Source organism: Coregonus clupeaformis, chromosome 21 (genome assembly GCF_020615455.1).
Source record: "Coregonus clupeaformis isolate EN_2021a chromosome 21, ASM2061545v1, whole genome shotgun sequence".
Lineage (NCBI taxonomy): Eukaryota > Metazoa > Chordata > Actinopteri > Salmoniformes > Salmonidae > Coregonus > Coregonus clupeaformis.
This window is the reverse complement of record NC_059212.1, coordinates 55,974,958-55,994,284: the sequence shown is the minus strand read 5'-3', so window position 1 is coordinate 55,994,284 and position 19,327 is coordinate 55,974,958. Positions and strand designations below refer to the sequence as shown.

Below are 19,327 nucleotides of genomic sequence, written 5' to 3'. Positions count from 1 at the left end.
ACCAGGTAAGCCAGTTGAGAACAAGTTCTCATTTACGACTGCGACCTGGCCAAGATAAAGCAAAGCAGTGCGATAAAAACAACAACAACACAGAGTTACATATGGGGTAAACAAAAATACAACAGAAAGTAGAAAATCTATATACAGTGTGTGCAAATGTAGCAAGTTATGGAGGTAAGGCAATAAATAGGTCATAGTGCAAAACGGATGGCACTGTAATAGACTACATCCAATTTGCTGAGTAGAGTGTTGGAGGCTATTTTGTAAATGTCATCGCCGAAGTCAAGGATCGGTAGGATAGTCAGTTTTACGAGGGCATGTTTGGTAGCATGAGTGAAGGAGGCTTTGTTGCGAAATAGGAAGCCGATTCTGGATTTAACTTTGGATTGGAGATGCTTAATGTGAGTCTGGAAGGAGAGTTTACAGTCTAACCAGACACCTAGGTATTTGTAGTTGTACACATACTCTAGGTCAGACCCGTCAAGAGTAGTGATTCTAGTCGGGTGGGCGGGTGCCAGCAGTGTTCGATTGAAGAGCATGCATTTAGTTTAACTTGTATTTAAGAGCAGTTGGAGGCTATGGAAGGAGTGTTGTATGGCATTGAAGCTCGTTTGGAGGTTTGTTAACACAGTGTCCAATGAAGGGCCAGATGTATACAAAATGGTGTCGTCTGCATAGAGGTGGATCTGAGAATCATCAGCAGCAAGAGCGACATCATTGATATACACAGAGAAAAGAGTCGGCCCAAGAATTGAACCCTGTGGCACCCCCATAAAGACTGCCATAGGTCCAGACAACAGGCCCTCCGATTTGACACATTGAACTCTATCTGAGAAGTAGTTGGTGAACCAGGCGAGGCAGTCATTTGAGAAACCAAGGCTATTTAGTCTGCCAATAAGAATGCGGTGGTTGACAGAGTCGAAAGCCTTGGCCAGGTCGATGAAGACGGCTGCACAGTACTGTCTATTATCGATCGTGGTTATAATATCGTTTAGGACCTTGAGAGTGGCTGAGGTGCACCCATGACCAGCTCGGAAACCAAGCTTTCCAATCTCTGGGGATCTCAGACGTTACGAAAGAGAGGTTGAACAGGCTAGTAATAGGGGTTGCAACAATTTCAGCGGCTAATTTTAGAAAGAAAGGGTCCAGATTGTCTAGGCCAGATTATTTGTAGGGGTCCAGATTTTGCAGCTCTTTCAGAACATCAACACTTTTTGGAGTTAGTGCTACAGGATGCACATTTCTGTTTGAAAAAGCTAGCCTTTGCTTTCCTAACTGCTTGAGTATATTGGTTCCTAACTTCCCTGAAAAGTTGCATATCGCGGGGGCTATTCGATGCTAATGCAGTACGCCACAGGATATTTTTGTGCTGGTCAAGGGCAGTGATGTCTGAGGAGAAGCAGGGGCTATATCTGTTCTTAGTTCTGAATTTTTTGAATGGGGCATGCTTATTTAAGATTGACAGGAAAGCACTTTTAAAGAACAAGCAGGCATCCTCTACTGACAGAATGAGATCGATATCCATCCAGGATATCTGGGCCAGGTGAATTAGGAAGGCCTGCTCGCTAAAGTGTTTTAGGGAGCGTTTTGACAGTGATGAGGGGTGGTGGTTTGACCGCGGAGCCGTTACGGACGCAGGCAATTATGATATCACACACACACACACACACACACACACACACACACACACACAGACACAGACACAGACACAGACACAGACACAGACACACACACACACAGACACACACACACATAGACACACACCAGCAGTTGACAGGTCAGAATAGTGGTGTACGAATTGTACTGTCCTGTCCTAAATCTTAACCCGGATTACAGATGACAGTGTGAGGGTTTAAACAAAGTACAGTCTTAAAGTGCACTCATGGTAGGGTACAGGGAAAGCACACACACAAAGGCACACACCAGTGTTTCCTCTACATGCATATAGCAGCAGCGCACTACTAAATCATGGCCGCCACTGAAAAAAAATACAGATCAATGCTATCTGAGGTCCCTTGCCTTCCCTAAACCCTAACCTTAACCCCTAACCTTAACCATCTTACATTTTAACTTCAATGGGGTTGGGCCGTCCCAAGGATCCCGGATCGCATGGACCAAAAAATTATGAAATAAAAATAATAATGAATAATGCAGACCTATAGATGTATGCCCCAGGAAGCTAGCTCTTCCCAAAGACTTCCAGTTTAAGTCCCATAGACTTTGTGCCAATGCTAGTTAGCAATTGCGCTAACGCTGGTTAACAACTTCCTTCAAACTGCATGCAAAGACATAAAAATGGTGACAGGATTGTGTCGAGGTACAGATCTGGGGAAGGGTACCAAAACATTTCTGCAGCATTGAAGGTCCCCAAGAACACAGTAGCCTCCATCATTCTTAAATGGAAGAAGTTTGGAACCACCAAGACTCTTCCTAAAGTTGGCCGCCCGGCCAAACTGAGCAATCGAGAGAGAAGGGCCTTGGTTAGGGAAGAGACCAAGAATCCGATGGTCACTCTGACAGAGCTCCAGAGTTCCTCTGTGGAGATGGGAGAACCTTCCAGAAGGACAACCATCTCTGCAGCACTCCACCAATCAGGCCTTTATGATAGAGTGGCCACTCCTCAGTAAAAGGCACATGACAGCCCGCTTGGTGTTTGCCAAAAGGCACCTAAAGGAGTCAGACCAAGATTGAACACTTTGGCCTGAATGCCAAGCCTTAAGTCTGGAGGAAACCTGGCACCATCCCTACGGTGAAGTATGGTGGTGGCAGCGTCACGCTGTGGGAATGTTTTTCAGCGGCAGGGACTGAGAGACTAGTCAGGATCGAGGGAAAGATGAACGGAGCAAAGTACAGAGAGATCCTTGATGAAAACCTTTTCCAGAGCACTCAGGACCTCAGACTGGGGCGAAGGTTCACCTTCCAACAGGACAACGACCTTAAGCACACAGCCAAGACAATGCAGGAGTGGCTTCAGGACAAGTCTCTGATTGTCCTTGAGTGGCCCAGCCAGAGCCCGTACTTGAACCTGATTGATAATTTCTGGGGAGACTTGAAAATAGCTATGCAGCGACGCTCCCCATCCAACCTGACAGAGCTTAAGAGGATCTGCAGAGAATGGGAGAAACTGCCAAAATGCAGGTGTGCCAAGCTTGTAGCGTCATACCCAAAAAGACTCTAGGCTGTAATCGTTGCCAAAGGTGCTTCAACAAAGTACTGAGTAATATTTCCGTTTTTAAAAATTTGAAATACATTTCTAAAAACCTGTTTTTGCTTTGTCATTATGGGGTATTGCGTGTAGATTGATGCGAGAAAAAAAACAATTTAATCAATTTTAGAATAAGGCTGTAACGTAACAAAATGTGGAGAAAGTCAAAGGGTCTGAATACTTTCCCAATGCACTGTATATAGTATAGTATTTTTTCATTATATTTTTGGGGTGACTATTTAGCAGCGGCGGGATGTCACTGATAAATGAATATAGGGGAAACTGACAGTGCAGTGGGAAAATAGACACGAGAGACAGATAGTAGGGGCATAGACAAGAAGTGGGCAAGACGGCATTCAAACCATATGTGGTCCGTAGTGCAGAGCTTATACCACTCGACCAGACATGAGGCATGAGAACTGACAGTCTTCCTATTTCATCATACATTACTAATATAATAATAATAATAGTATTTATTATAATTATTATCATATAATTACACAGCAGCCTTTATTCTTGTCTTTTTCAGATTCTGGTTTTCCTGACCGGTGGTGACTGGTCCTGACCGGTGGTGACTGGTCGTGACCGGTGGTTGGTTTGTTTGTTTATGTTTATATATATATATATATATATATATATATATAAATAAATATTATTATTTGATTTGTTATTTTATTTTGTACCATCCGTGTGGGGACTTTTGGGGATTTTAGGTCCCCACGAGGATAGAAGAACCAACCCCCCACACCCACACACACATACATATACATGTCCCTGACATCCTTGGAGAGCTCTTTGGTCTTGGCCATGGTGGAGAGTTTGGAATCTGATTGATTGATTGCTTCTGTGGACAGGTGTCTTTTATACAGGTAACAAGCTGAGATTAGGAGCACTCCCTTTAAGAGTGTGCTCCTAATCTCAGCTCGTTACCTGTATAAAAGACACCTGGGAGCCAGAAATCTTTCTGATTGACAGGGGGTTAAATACTTATTTCCCTCATTAAAATGCAAATCAATTTATAACATTTTTGACATGCGTTTTTCTGTTTTTTTTGTTGTTATTCTGTCTCTCACTGTTCAAATAAACCTACCATTAAAATTATAGACTGATCATTTCTTTGTCAGTGGGCAAACGTACAAAATCAGCAGGGGATCAAATACTTTTTTCCCTCACTGTACACATACATATACATATATATAATAATGTGTGTGTGTGTGTGTGGGGGGGGTTCTTCTATCCTCATGGGGACCTAAAATCCCCAAAAGTCCCCACAAGGATGGTACAACAAGGAAAATTATCCCTTGTGGGGACATTTCCCAATTCCCCATGAGGACAAAGGCTATTTTAAGCTTAGAATTAGGGTTAGGGTAAGGTGTTAGTGGTTAGGTTTAGGAGTTTGGTTTAGGGTTACAGGTTAGGGATTTTTAGGTCCCCATGACGATAGAAGAACATAACGTGTGTGTGTGTGTGTGTGTGTGTGTGTGTGTGTGTGTGTGGTGTGTGACATATGCAGCAGCACGGAATGCAGGGATTTTAGAGAAGACAGGATACCTTATGTCAATAACCCACTCTGTGTCACAGGATCGCTATGATGTCACAAAGACTATATTTTCCAAATTTTCCACATACTGAAGCACAATGAAGCAGTACAGTAGCTTCCTTCACAGACACGCATATCACTCCTGCAAGTCATATTTTCTATGCATTCTGACATCATAGAATAAACACTAACAGCTGCAATACTAGGCAGCTGTCAAGCCTCCACACACACAATATGACTCAATACACACGCAATATCTCTATCTTTCTCTCTCTTACACGCAGCTTTAATAGTAAAGTGAGTCCTAATGGCATCAGGATGTTGAGCAGGCTAGTAGGCTACCACTGGATAAAGTATATGAGTCATCACAAAGCTCCAGGTAGCTCCAGGTAGCTCCAGGTAGCTCCAGGTAGCTCCAGGTAGCTCCAGGTAGATCCAGGTAGCTCCAGGTAGCTCCAGGTAGCTCCAGGTAGCTCCCACCTAGATACAACACCAGACCCATGCTGGCATGCATACACTACATGCACACTGACGCAGATTTATGAATCAACCCACTCACTCACGATCCAACCACTCCACTGCCCCACACTACATAATCTCCACACATTGGCCCTGCAGAGGAGGCATTTGAGTGTGTGAGAGTGCGAGTGCGAGTGACCACAACTAGGCTACGTCATTCTACTAGAGGCATCATCTGTAATCTTCTCCGCAGACAAAAGACAACCTCCATCTCATTCATTCACTAACCAGCTCGATACCTCCCCCTCTCTCCCTCCTCCTCCTCCTCTGCTTCCTTATTTTCTGTCTCTCCCGTCGTCTTCCTCACTCATTGGCTCTCCAACTCTCACCCCTCGTTTCCTGCACCCTCTCTCTTCTCTCTCTCTCTCTCTCACCTTCACCTCTCTCGTCTCTCTCACCTTCCCCTCTCTCATCTTTCTCTCACCTTCCCCTCTCTCGTCTTTCTCTCACCTTCCCCTCTCTCGTCTCTCTCTCCCACCTTCCCCTCTCTCTCGTCTCTCTCACCTTCCCCTCTCTCGTCTCTCTCTCCCACCTTCCTCTCTCTCGTCTCTCTCACCTTCCCCTCTCTCGTCTCGCTCTCCTACCTTCCCCTCTCTCGTCTCGCTCTCTCACCTTCCCCTCTCTCTCACCTTCCCCTCTCTCGTCTCGCTCTCTCACCTTCCCCTCTCTCGTATCTCTCTCTCACCTTCCCCTCTCTCATCTCCCTCTCACCTTCCCCTCTCTCGTCTCGCTCTCTCACCTTCCCCCTCTCATCTCTCTCTCACCTTCCTCTCTCTCTCTCGTCTCTCTCTCTCACCTTCCCCTCTCTCGTCTCTCTCACTGTGCCTCTCTCTCTGCAAAAATCTGAAATCGAATCTAATTTGATTAATCACGTACACAGTTTACAGCAGGTATAAAATGAGCAGTGAAATGCTTAGGCGCTGCAGTACAATAACAATATCAAATAAAAAATAACAAGTAATTAGAAGGAGGTAGTGTGCATAGAACAAAAACCGATAGGTAAACAATAGGATATAGAGTATAAATTATAAATGATGAATGTGCTATGCATGTATGACTGTTAGAAAGTATAGAAAGTCTCGGTCTCGCAGTTGAATAAATAGCACACGTGCACAAACACGCACACACACACACAAACACGCATGCACACACACACACACACACACCTCTTCTTATTTCCAGGAGTGACTTAATAGAAGACAATTTCCTATGGTTAAGGTTACCGTCATACCAACCACCAGCAGACTAAGAAATGACTCCTAGAGGTTGGATAGAATTCCTCCCTGTATCGTTTGTTGTCCATTGCAGTAGCTGATTATTATATTTCTACTGGTGTTTAGGAACACAATGACAAATAGCATGTAATATTGTGATATCAATCCTGCTCAGTTCTACTTATTCAGTGAATGTACAATATACTACCTGGACCATTTAGAGTAATGGGTTACCTCTTACCCTTCAATTACCACAGTAGTTTTCCAGTAGTGTTATTATACCATTAGTGTGGGTGGCTTGTGCTATCTGCCCGCTCTGCTCCAGTCCTCTCAGAGCCAAGGGCATTCAGAGTCACTGCCACTTAAACAGAGGACAGTCATTCACTGGAACACTACACACACACACACACACACACACACACACACACACACACACTGTACACACGCACACACACACACACACACACTGTACACACGCACGCACACACACACTGAAACACAGAGAGAACCCAAGATGCACACACACATACAGCAGTGCAGACAATCCTTCTACATCGTAAAGCGACACACACACACACACACACACACAATCCCCCTCGCTCTGCGCTGTGTTTATCATGGCCGAGCCCATCAACCATCTGCGCCTGGTTGCCCTGGTAACCCCGGTATTATTCTGAGCACGGTGTTGGTGCTCCCTTGCACAGGGAGAGTAAACTGTTTGTTGGTTAATGGTGTGTGTGTGCCTCCATGTGTGTGTGTGTGTGTGTGTGCCTCTATGTGTGTGTGTGTGTGTGTGTGTGTGTGTGTGTGTGTGTGTGTGCCGTGTGTGTGTGTGTGTGTGTGTGTGTGTGTGTGTGTGTGTGTGCCTCTATGTGTGTGTGTGTGTGTGTGTGTGTGTGTGTGTGTGTGTGTGTGTGTGTGTGTGTGTGTGCCTCTATGTGTGTGTGTGTGTGTGTGTGTGTGTGTGTGTGTGCCTCTATGTCTATGTGTATGTGTGTATGTGTGTGTGAGTGTGTGTGTGTGTGTGTGTGTGTGTGTGTGTGTGTGTGTGTGTGTGCCGCTGTGCCTGTTTGCCCGTGCGTTGCAGTGTGTGTCTGTGTGTCAGTTCCAGAGATATTCCTCCCCTCGGCCCTTCACTCGCTCCTTCTCCCATTTCCATTCACCCTCCACTCCCCTCCTTCATTCCTTCCTCACGTCTTCAGATTTTCATTCACATTCTATGGCCCTGAACTCATTCATAAGCAGTACTAGTCCTTACAGTGGCAAAGGAACGAGGGATGGAGGGATGGAGGGAAGGAGGAAGGATGGGTAACCCCACTGACTGCTGCATCCTTAGGGCTTCCAGTAACAAACCAAATCAGAAGGCAGCATTGAGGGGGGCGAGTTTCGAGGAAAGGAGTGGTGTTTGGACCTCCATCCACACCACCCCTCCTCAGCCTCATTCCTTTCCTCGAGAGAAGGTGAGAAGGAGAGAAGGAGAGAAGGTGAAGAGGAGAGAAGGAAAGCACAGAGGGTGAAGGTGTAGACAAGCGGAGGCTGGAGATGGAACAACCAGGAAAATGGAAAGGGAAGAGAAGGGAGGTAGTGGACAGGAGGGTTAGGGAAACAAGAGAGGAAAAGCATGAGGAAGGGAGAAAGGACTAGGGGGAGGAGGGGAGAGGACTAGGGGGGAGGAGGGGAGAGCACTAGGGGGAGGAGGGGAGAGCACTAGGGGGGAGGAGGGGAGAGGACTAGGGGGGAGGAGGGTAGAGGACTAGGGGGAGGATGGGAGAATATTATGGGGGAGGCGGGGGAGAGGACTAGGGGGAGGAGGGGGGAGGACTGGGGGAGGAGGGTAGAGGACTAGGGGGAGGAGGGGGAGAGGACTAGGGGGGAGGAGGGGAGAGGACTAGGGGGGAGGACTAGGGGGGAGGAGGGGAGAGGACTAGGGGGGAGAATGGGAGAATATTAGGGGGGAGGAGGGGAGAGGTCTAGGGGGAGGATGGGAGAATATTAGGGGGAGGAGGGGAGAGGTCTAGGGGGAGGATGGGAGAATATTAGGGGGGAGGAGGGGAGAGGACTAGGGGGGAGGAGGAGAGAGGACTAGGGGGGAGGAGGTGAGAGGACTTTGGAAGAGGGAGACGGGGAGGAGGGGGGGAGGTGAGAGGACTTTGGGAATGAGGGGAGAGGACTAGGGGGAGGAGGGGAGAGGGCTAGGGGGGAGGAGGTGAGAGGACTTTGGGAATGAGGGGAGAGGACTAGGGGGAGGAGGGTAGAGGACTAGGGGGAGAGGGGAGAGGACTGGGGAGGGGAGATGACTAGGGGGGAGGAGGTGAGAGGACTGGGTGGATGAGGGGAGAGGACTAGGGGGAGGCGGGGAGAGGACTAGGGGGAGGAGGGGAGAGGATTAGGGGGAAGGAGGGGAGAGGACTAGGGGGAGGATGGGAGAGGCCTAGGGGGGAGGAGGGGAGAGGACTAGGGGGGAGGAGGGGAGAGGACTGGTGGGAGGAGGGTAGAGGACTAGGGGGGAGGAGGAGAGAGGACTAGGGAGGAGGAGGGGAGAGACCTAGGGGGGAGGTTGGGAGAATATTAGGGGGAGGAGGGGAGAGGACTAGGGGGAGGAGGGAGAGGACTAGGGGGAGGAGGGGAGAGGACTAGGGGGAGGAAGGAGAGGACTGGGGGAGAAGGGGAGAGGACTAGGGGGGAGGATGGGAGAATATTAGTGGGGAGGAGGGGAGAGGACAAGGTGGGAGGAGGTGAGAGGACGGGGGAATGAGGGGAGAGGACTAGGGGGAGGAGGGGAGAGGACTAGGGGGAGAGGGAGAGGACTAGGGGGGAGGAGGGGAGAGGACTAGGGGGAGGAAGGGAGAGGACTTGGGGGAGGAGGTGGGGAGACCTAGGGGGGAGGATGGGAGAATATTAGGGGGGAGGAGGGGAGAGGACTAGGGGGGAGGAGGGGAGAGGACTAGGGGGGAGGAAGGGAGAGGACTAGGGGGGAGGAGGTGGGGAGACCTAGGGGGGAGGATGGGAGATTATTAGGGGGGAGGAGGGGAGAGGACTAGGGGGGAGGAAGTGGGGAGACCTAGGGGGGAGGATGGGAGAATATTAGGGGGGAGGAGGGGAGAGGTCTAGGGGGGAAGGTGACAGTGGATCTAATAACAGCTCTTGACAGCTGCTCAGACATGACTCTCTCCCTCTCTCTCTCTCTCCCTCTCTCTCCCTCCCATCGTCTCCCCCATAACCCACTATCTTTCCGTCCTGTCAGCGTTTAGCAGAGCGAGAGAGTGTGTTGAACTTCTGACACTGCAGAAAAAGGGATCTGAGAGGACCTTGACCCAGGAGCTCCCCATTAACAATGACATCCAATCCTCCCCCACCCGGGCATCCTCCCAAACACCCACCCACCCACCTACCTACCTACAGCAATGCAGGAGAGGACACACACACAGTCTACATCAAAACCATCGACACGCGTTTCCCACAGTGCGGAAAATAAGAAACACGCAAACCCACGCAGATAAACAGAGATACTCTCAGCATTACAGTGAAAAGAGAGAGATTAACATTCTGATCATGTTCATAGAAATCACTGCTTGGAGACAACATGGAGGCCGAAACAAGACCAGGGCTGCACTAGCAACCTCCTGTCTGGCTCCTGTCTGGCTACTGTCTGGCTACTGTCTGTCTACTGTCTGGCTCCTGTCTGGCTACTGTCTGGCTACTGGCTGGCTACTGTCTGGCTACTGTCTGGCTACTGTCTGGCTCCTGTCTGGCTACTGGCTGGCTACTGTCTGGCTACTGTCTGGCTATTGTCTGGCTACTGTCTGGCTACTGGCTGGCTACTGTCTGGCTACTGTCTGGCTCCTGGCTGGCTACTGGCTGGCTCCTGGCTGGCTACTGGCTGGCTACTGGCTGGCTACTGGCTCATTTGAGCCCCCAATATCTTTGACAGGCGGAGAGGAGAGCACACAGTGGACTAGGAGCACTGTAGGCAATGAGGAGACGGGTGGGTCGACCAAAAAAAATAGGCAAACATTTTGAGAGATTTCATGAAACAATTGAGAACCATTCTACACTTTGGGGTTGTTAGTTATGTTCTCACATTGGAGCTTTCCAGAGTTTAATAAATATCAAACTAAAGTTTAGCATTCATACATTAAAAAAATAAAATCACTTTCTGTAGGACACACCAACATTAACTTAGGGAGTGAGTCAATAAAAACCAGTCTGGAAACTGCTGCTCTAGAATCTATGGAGTCGTAAACACTTCCACTACTTCTATATATAAGCTAACTGCCATCTAGCTACGGTAGGCCTTTGATACCCAATACCGATGGACGTTGTGGAGAACCGAGGGCGGTGGCCAGGGGGACTGGCGTTAGAGCAGTGGCGTAATGAAAGTGGCTAGACGACTGGACAGCGGGTCGGACTGGGCCATAAACGGTTATACAACGATCAACAGAAACCCCAGACAGTCACGTGCTGCTAATGCTAATGGTGCTACAGTCAATAATTTCAGTTTACATCACCCCTGGGCAGTACGCCCCCTGGTAGTCTAGGGTCATTACTGTTACTAGGAGAGGGTGAGAGAGAAGGAAAGAGAGAGGGATGGGACTGGGACTATTAATCTGTTAATTAGTTCATAGTTAATGAAGTTAGACATATATGCAGTGTGTATAACACAGTGGATGGCCATGGAAGATGTTCCAGACACAACTGTCAATAGGCAACCTGAAATGTTTGTTTTATTGTTTTAATAGCGTCTGATGTTCTTACAAATTCATACATAAAGATACACATTCTCTCTCTCACGCTCTCTTCCTCGCTCTCTGTCACACACACAAAGCATTCTGCATCTTTCAGGACCCCCCCAGGCAGTGTTTCCAGTGTCTGTTGTGAGATGTCCTGGTCTTATCATGGGCTAGTCTGCCATGCGCAGTGGGACGGAACATTCGGAGAACATTGTGTAGTCACACACCCTCTGGCTCCGGAACAGGGGAACAGGGTCATTACATCACCACTAAGCGCCACGGGAACAGAATCATAGTCAGAGCTCTCTATATTTCTAAATAGGAGATTTACATTTTACACTTTAGTCAAGTAGCAACATGCAACAATTTCAATGATTTTACGGAGTTATAGTTCATGTATGGAAATCAGTCAATTGAAATAAATTCATTTGAGAGAAGTAAGCTTTTTGTGCAGATGGAACATTTCGGGGATCTTTTATTTCAACATGTAAAAGTGGGACCAACACTTTACATGTTGCGTTTATATTTTTGTTCAGTATATATATATATATATCGATATTTGACTCCAAGTATTTATTTCATTTTATTTTTGCTACTGTAGGTAGCATTAGCTAGCACTAGTCGGGTGTACCCGAGCCAAAACTACATCAAATCGCAATAAAATCACAGTATCGATTCGCAATACATATAGAATCGTGAGAATGGCAATACATACAGTATCATATCGGCACCTAAGTATCGTGATAATATCGTATCGTGAGGTCCCTGTTAATTCCCAGCCCTAGTACATCATCAAACAGGCAGGTAATAAAAGCATGAGTAAGTACATGCGTCAGTGTTGACCAGTGGTAATGCTTGTGACCCACAGAGGGGAAGTGTGACTGGGAAAGGTCAGAGACTGTTCTGTTCCTTTTACTAACATGACACACACACACACACACACACACCCCAGGCATATCCTATCATGTACAGCTCAGAAGTAAACATATTGGATACACATACAGGGCCAGGTAAATATAAAGCTATACAAATACTGACACTGTAAATAGGTCAGGATGTTGAAAACGGTTGACATGTAGAAAGAGAGTGAGACAGTGAGCAAGAGAGGAGGAGTGAGTGGGTGAATGAAGAGGTGGAGGAGGAGGAGGAGGAGGAGGAGGAGGAGGAGGAGGAGGAGGAGGAGGCGAAGCTTTAGTCGACTGGTCGATTGTTTGGCCGACCGAGATTTCTTTAGTCGAGCAGTAGCAAAAATAAATATATGTCATGGACAAGACCCGTGTCTGATTAGCTCCTGTCTGAGTGGACTGATCCATTATGGAGGCCTGTCTTGAGTGGACTGATCCATTATGGAGGCCTGTCTGAGTGGACTGATCCATTTTGGAGGCCTGTCTGAGTGGACTGATCCATTGTGGAGGCCTGTCTGAGTGGACTGATCCATTTTGGAGGCCTGTCTGAGTGGACTGATCCATTGTGGAGGCCGGTCTGAATGGACTGAACCATTTTGGAGGCCTGTCTTGATTGGACTGATCCATTATGGAGGCCTGTCTGAGTGGACTAATCCATTGTGGTCTGATCCATTGTGGAGGCCGTGGGGATGGCACAGTACATCAGTCTAAGACGTGCTACTGAAATTGTATATGGTTATATTACGTAAGAACAATGGTGCAACACTAATACAAATTATATTTATCCCGCATTGGATAGCGGTCGCTGTCCTCAGTTCTGAAACATCAGTGCGCTGTTTAATTGCCGCCATTTCCTAGATCATGTTGCTATGCGCATAATAGCAAAGTTAACCAGCATATTGGTGTTGAGAACAATGCGGTGGAGGCAGCAGCGGAGTTAGGAGACAAGAAAACAGCCATTGCCTTAATTGTCTAAGTAAAGTGAGGAGAGAGGAAACCCCAACTTAATTAGGTCTATAATCAATAGCCTAACTGTTAAATGTGCCTGGATTTATAAATCATCCATATATATCTACAGAAATAAGACAGATCCTGCTTCTGTTGCCTGTTTGAGTGTTTGTTTAATAGCCTACTGATTCCGTGAGCACCAAGTCTCACGCAACCACAACAATTTCACTAATTCTGCTGTTTTTAATCTTTGCTTTGCTGTAATAAAGGCTTTACACTTTTTTTTGTTAGAACAGCCTCTCTGGTATTATTTATTATTTATTTTAGTGTTGTTTACAAGGTTCCAAACTGTCATAAAAATAATAATAATAATCATCCGTTTTCTTGATCTCCTTATTGTTATTGTTATGATCATCATTATAATAATAAGAGATGTCATCATCATTAGTAGGTTTAGTATAGCAGCCTTGTATAACCACCATCGAGCTGTAAGCCTAAGAGGGCGTCCTGTTCAGTCTTAATACCGTAACTTACTTAGGCCTATATTTCAATACTTATTAAATAGGCTACAGTACTGTATCAATCAATCATTCATTATTTCGTGTCATCACACAGCATACAAGTCATTCATTATTTGAAATGCAATCAATCATTTTAGTTTTAAAATAAAATAACAAAGCAACACTTGAATAATTAGCATAAACAATAAATAAACTGTTCCATTTCAGAAATTGCATTCCCGAATTATTGTGACTGCTTTTAGTCTTTGCTGTAATAAAGGCTTTACAAAAAATATATATATATCCTTACTGGCCTGATATAGGCTACACTATCTAGCTACTCTCCTTACTGGCCTGATATAGGCTACACTATCTAGCTACTCTCCTTACTCGCCTGATATAGGCTACACTATCTAGCTACTCTCCTTACTCGCCTGATATAGACTACACTATCTAGCTACTCTCCTTACTGGCCTGATATAGGCTACACTATCTAGCTACTCTCCTTACTCGCCTGATATAGGCTACACTATCTAGCTACTCTCCTTACTCGCCTGATATAGACTACACTATCTATCTACTCTCCTTACTCGCCTGATATAGGCTACTCTATCTAGCTACTCTCCTTACTGGCCTGATATAGGCTACACTATCTAGCTACTCTCCTTACTCGCCTGATATAGGCTACACTATCTAGCTACTCTCCTTACTGGCCTGATATAGGCTACACTATCTAGCTACTCTCCTTACTGGCCTGATATAGGCTACACTATCTAGCTACTCTCCTTACTTGCCTGATATAGGCTACACTATCTCGCTACTCTCCTTACTGGCCTGATATAGGCTACACTATCTCGCTACTCTCCTTACTGGCCTGATATAGGCTACACTATCTAGCTACTCTCCTTACTCGCCTGATATAGGCTACACTATCTAGCTACTCTCCTTACTCGCCTGATATAGACTACACTATCTAGCTACTCTCCTTACTGGCCTGATATAGGCTACACTATCTAGCTACTCTCCTTACTCGCCTGATATAGGCTACACTATCTAGCTACTCTCCTTACTCGCCTGATATAGACTACACTATCTATCTACTCTCCTTACTCGCCTGATATAGGCTACTCTATCTGATAGCTCTCTCCTTACTGGCCTGATATAGGCTACACTATCTAGCTACTCTCCTTACTTGCCTGATATAGGCTACACTATCTCGCTACTCTCCTTACTGGCCTGATATAGGCTACACTATCTAGCTACTCTCCTTACTCGCCTGATATAGGCTACTCTATCTAGCTACTCTCCTTACTGGCCTGATATAGGCTACACTATCTAGCTACTCTCCTTACTTGCCTGATATAGGCTACACTATCTCGCTACTCTCCTTACTGGCCTGATATAGGCTACACTATCTAGCTACTCTCCTTACTCGCCTGATATAGGCTACACTATCTAGCTACTCTCCTTACTGGCCTGATATAGGCTACTCTATCTAGCTACTCTCCTTACTGGCCTGATATAGGCTACACTATCTAGCTACTCTCCTTACTGGCCTGATATAGGCTACACTATCTAGCTACTCTCCTTACTCGCCTGATATAGGCTACACTATCTAGCTACTCTCCTTACTCGCCTGATATAGGCTACACTATCTAGCTACTCTCCTTACTCGCCTGATATAGGCTACACTATCTAGCTACTCTCCTTGTGTCATGGTATGTCCTTGTAGATAACAATGTCACAAATAAATAAATACAATTATTTATACAAAAGCTTTATACAAAAGCTTTTTCATTATTAAAAAATAAAAAATAAAAAAAATAAAAAAATAAACAATGAATAAAAATAATATAATTTTTTTTTAAAAATGTATTCACTAACTGTAAGTCGCTCTGGATAGGAGCGTCTGCTAAATGACTAAAAAATAAATAATAATAATAATAATAATAATAGGCCTACAATTTTTAATTTAAAAAAATGAACACTCACGTAATCTAATACTAACGTCCATTTGGATATTCAATTAATCGATTAACTGTGTGCATCCCTAGAAGGGCAGATGAGACAGTTTGACACAGAGGCAACAGTAAGACAGAGCGATTGCCTCAGAGAAAGAGAGAGAAAGAGAAAGAGAAAGAGAGAGATAAAGACAGAGAAGGGATCAAACTGTGATCAGCATGCAGAATGCTCTCTTTTCTCCACCCCCTCTCTCTCCTCCACCCCCCCTTTCCCCCTCCCCCTCTTTCTCCTCCACCCCCTCTCTTTCCCCCTCCCTCTCTCTCTCTCCTTTCCCCCTCCCTCTCTCTTTCCTCCACCCCTCTCTCTTCATTTCTCTATATCTTCCTTGCTCTCCCATCTCTTTCTACCTTCCTCAATCCCTATATATTGCTTTCCCCCATCCCGCCCTCTCAACCTCTCCCTCCCTCCACTATGTGTAGATTAGTCTAATAGAAATGACCTATTTGAGAGAGCAAAGTGTTCCAAACCTGATTACTCATTTACCTCCCCTTCATCCTTTTCTCACTCCACTCCTCTATTCTGCCCCCCGTTTCCTCCTCTTCTCTCCATGCTTTAGAGAGTTATCCCACTGCGTTACACCACAGTGAGGCAGATTCTCTGTGACAGTTTATATGAGCCAATGGCCTCACTTAAACACCAACCAGAAACATCACTGTTGAGATGGTGGGTGAAGCAGGGGTTTGTGTGTGTGTGTGTGTGTGTGTGTGTGTGTGTGTGTGTGTGTCTATGTGTGTGTGTGTGGATATAAAACCTATATGTAACTGAACTGTAGATGTGTGTGTGTATGTGAGCGTAAATGTGTGAAGAGACAGTACACGTGCCAGTGACAGAAACGTGTGATACGGTGATTGCCTGTGTGTGTGTGTGTGTGTGTGTGTGTGTGTGTGTGTGTGTGTGTGTGTGTGTGTGTGTGTGTGTGTGTGTCTGTGTGTGTGTGTGTGTGTGTGTGTGTGTGTGTGTGTGTGTGTGTGTGTGTGTGTGTGTGTGTGTGTGTGTGTGTGTGTGTGTGTGTGTGTGTGTGTGTGTGTGTGTGTGTGTGTGTGTGTGTGTGTGTGTGTGTGTGTGTGTCTGTGTGTGTGTGGGGGAAGCTCCTCAGTGAGGAATGCATCCAGCCCTATAGGTGATGTAATGGTTTTCCTTAGGCTCAGATCAACATGCAGAAAGAGTAGTCTGTCTTGCAGCAGCACCATACTATGACGCAGGTAGGTGGAGGTGACAGAGGTCTCGCCATACGTCGATGAGAGAATACGAGACACATTCACCACCCCTTTTACCAAAGGTCTTACTTTTTGACGCAGGTTGGCACCCTGTTTAATTTGGGGATTTTACTATAGTATGTTTGTGTGCACAAAAGCAAATGTTGGTCCACAAAGAATATACAAAGATAAATAAATAAGTCGGTATTAGCTGACCAACATGCATCAATATGTATACATATATATTCTTTTTTTTGTAAACTGGCAGCCATTTCACTCGCAATACTTTTCCATCTGCAACGTGCTGCATTCATCCCACTGAATGAGCAGAGGCTATTTAATATTAAATCTAAGACATGAACCTGTTTGATCCCAGGGAGATTCGACTCCCAGGGTCGAGTGAAAGACGAGAAAAATCACAGGAGAGAAATTACAGGAGTTTTCCGTGGAGGAATGCAAGCCTAGTGCCTAGCTCCTGACGACACTGGTCGTACCCCATCGTAGTCCGGAAAGCCCCTGTCGTTCGCTGACACCATTTGTCAGCATTGAACCCTCCACATACACACACACTCCTAACCAAGAGCGCTGCTCTGCTGTGCATACATAAACAAGGACCCTACAGTAGAACACTGACAACAGACCACTAGCAACAGCGCCCCATAGGCCTCTGAATGGTCACTGCAACTACAGTCCAACACTCCAAGCCAGGGGGAAAAAAATAATATCAGCAAGGTTGGCTTTGGAATCCTCTGCACTGGGATAATAATATTATTCAGGGCTCTATCAAACCGTTTTTTGGGGGGGATATTCCATCAAAATAATGCAAACATGTTTAACACATTTGTCAACATCAACTAACTGTTGCATTCTATAATTAAGCAATACGGCCCTAGGGGCTTTGGTATATGGCCAATATACCACGGCTAAGGGCTGTTCTTAGGCACGACGCAACGCAGAGTGCCTGGATACAGCCCTTAGCCATGGTATATTGGCCATATACCACAAACCCCAGAGGTGCCTTATTGCTATTATAAACTGGTTACCAACGTAATTAGAGCACAAAAAATAAATGTTTTGTCATACACGTGGTATACGGTCTGATATACCACAGCTGTCAGCCAATCAGCATTCCACAAGGAACCGCTTTCACTACTGGGACAGATACAATATCTGCCATGTAGTGGCAAAACAACGGCTTGGGTAGGGTTTGAAGGATAGCTAACAACAATAATATATATATATTTACTCTATCCATGCTGTTTAAGACTTCCATTCAAATAACAGGCAACATAGGTTACCATGGCTATCATTCTGCACTCTGAATGCACCAGTGAAAGTATCCAGATAAGCACTGAATAGCTACAAAACCCGGTCATACATCTCTACAAATGACTTCCAACCACTTCTGTAGAATGATGTAATCAGGGGCTGAAGAATTTGCAGGGATGGGATTATAATATTATAACGAAACTGAACATGGACATTTTCAAACGTTGTCTTACAGCGCCATGTTGTGGTCTGTCGCGTTATAGAGCCCTGTTCCACTCTTTCCAACGACATTACCAAATGATGAGGCAAACATTCAATTGATGCAGTAGAGTCTTAACCAATATAAGTTTCACAAGGTCCAATATTTCTTCAGAAATAAAGACAAGTAGGCAGGCAAGTAAGGTTAAAAACACATACCAAGCACGAGGATGGCATCGTCCTTCATGACGTGTTGCTGCAGTAGATGCTGGAACTTGGAGAAGTCTCCAAACCATTCAAAAGAATGTTCCGTCTTGTACCTCTCATCCCAGTAGTCCACGTCTTTATACCTTGAGTTACGGTCGGGTAGATACTCCATCCCAACGCTGTCCCTCACTGTAGACGGAATGGAATGATAACTATACACAATGTATAGAAATTAAAACATAATTGATACTTTCCTGTATAAAATGGAACATGAATTTACTGTCAGTCACCATTATGTTGTGAGTGGCATTGCTGAGTTGATGACAGAGAAATGTAACTAATTAGACTGTTGACAGTGTTATGTTATGATGACTGCCCCAGGTTGTGGCTGTGCTAGTCTAAACCAACGATAATAGCACAACGTTTTTACATACTGTACTGTCTTTGACAATAGCTATCTAGCCATATATATCTATCTATCTATCTAGCTACATTTCACGCTGAATCCCCATGTGACATTGTCAACTCTTATTCGCTTACGTTAGTCAGTTATGTCCTCACTTTATGCAGTTTTCATTAAAATTATTTGAATTGAAATGAAAGGAAAATATAGGCTAGCTGTTCATGTAATCATTTTCCATATTCCACGTGCTGCTCGCGGGAACCGTCTGACGCTTCGCGCAAAGCATCCTTGGGAAATGATATCACCGTCCAATCACATTTGAGGAACCGACGCTACAGTGTAGCAGTGCGTAGTAGCAGGGTTAACTGTATTTGCAAATAAACCTGGCAGAAGTCTGTGACATTGCCTACTACAGTTGTAACAATGTTTTCACGTTCATTCGTTTCCGCTCCGTTTGTAATCACATGACAT

At 45.6% G+C, this 19,327-nt stretch overlaps 1 protein-coding gene across 3 annotated transcripts in view; it reads right to left on the bottom strand.

Moving 5' to 3' along the window:
• ece2a (endothelin converting enzyme 2a) overlaps window positions 1–19,118 on the bottom strand; it is a 206,098-nt gene extending 186,980 nt beyond the window's left edge. For 2 of the 3 annotated variants that reach the window (XM_041842558.1, XM_041842560.1), the window contains exons 1-2: window positions 18,994–19,118; window positions 18,466–18,642 (exon numbers count right to left, since the gene is read on the bottom strand). In XM_041842558.1, coding sequence (XP_041698492.1) covers window positions 18,466–18,625 — 160 coding nt within the window. In that variant the 5' untranslated portion in view covers window positions 18,626–18,642; window positions 18,994–19,118. Of the gene's footprint in view, window positions 1–18,465; window positions 18,666–18,993 lie in introns of all 3 variants that reach the window. The other variant, XM_041842559.1, reaches the window with a different exon arrangement.
• Window positions 19,119–19,327: the final 209 nt, after the last annotated feature.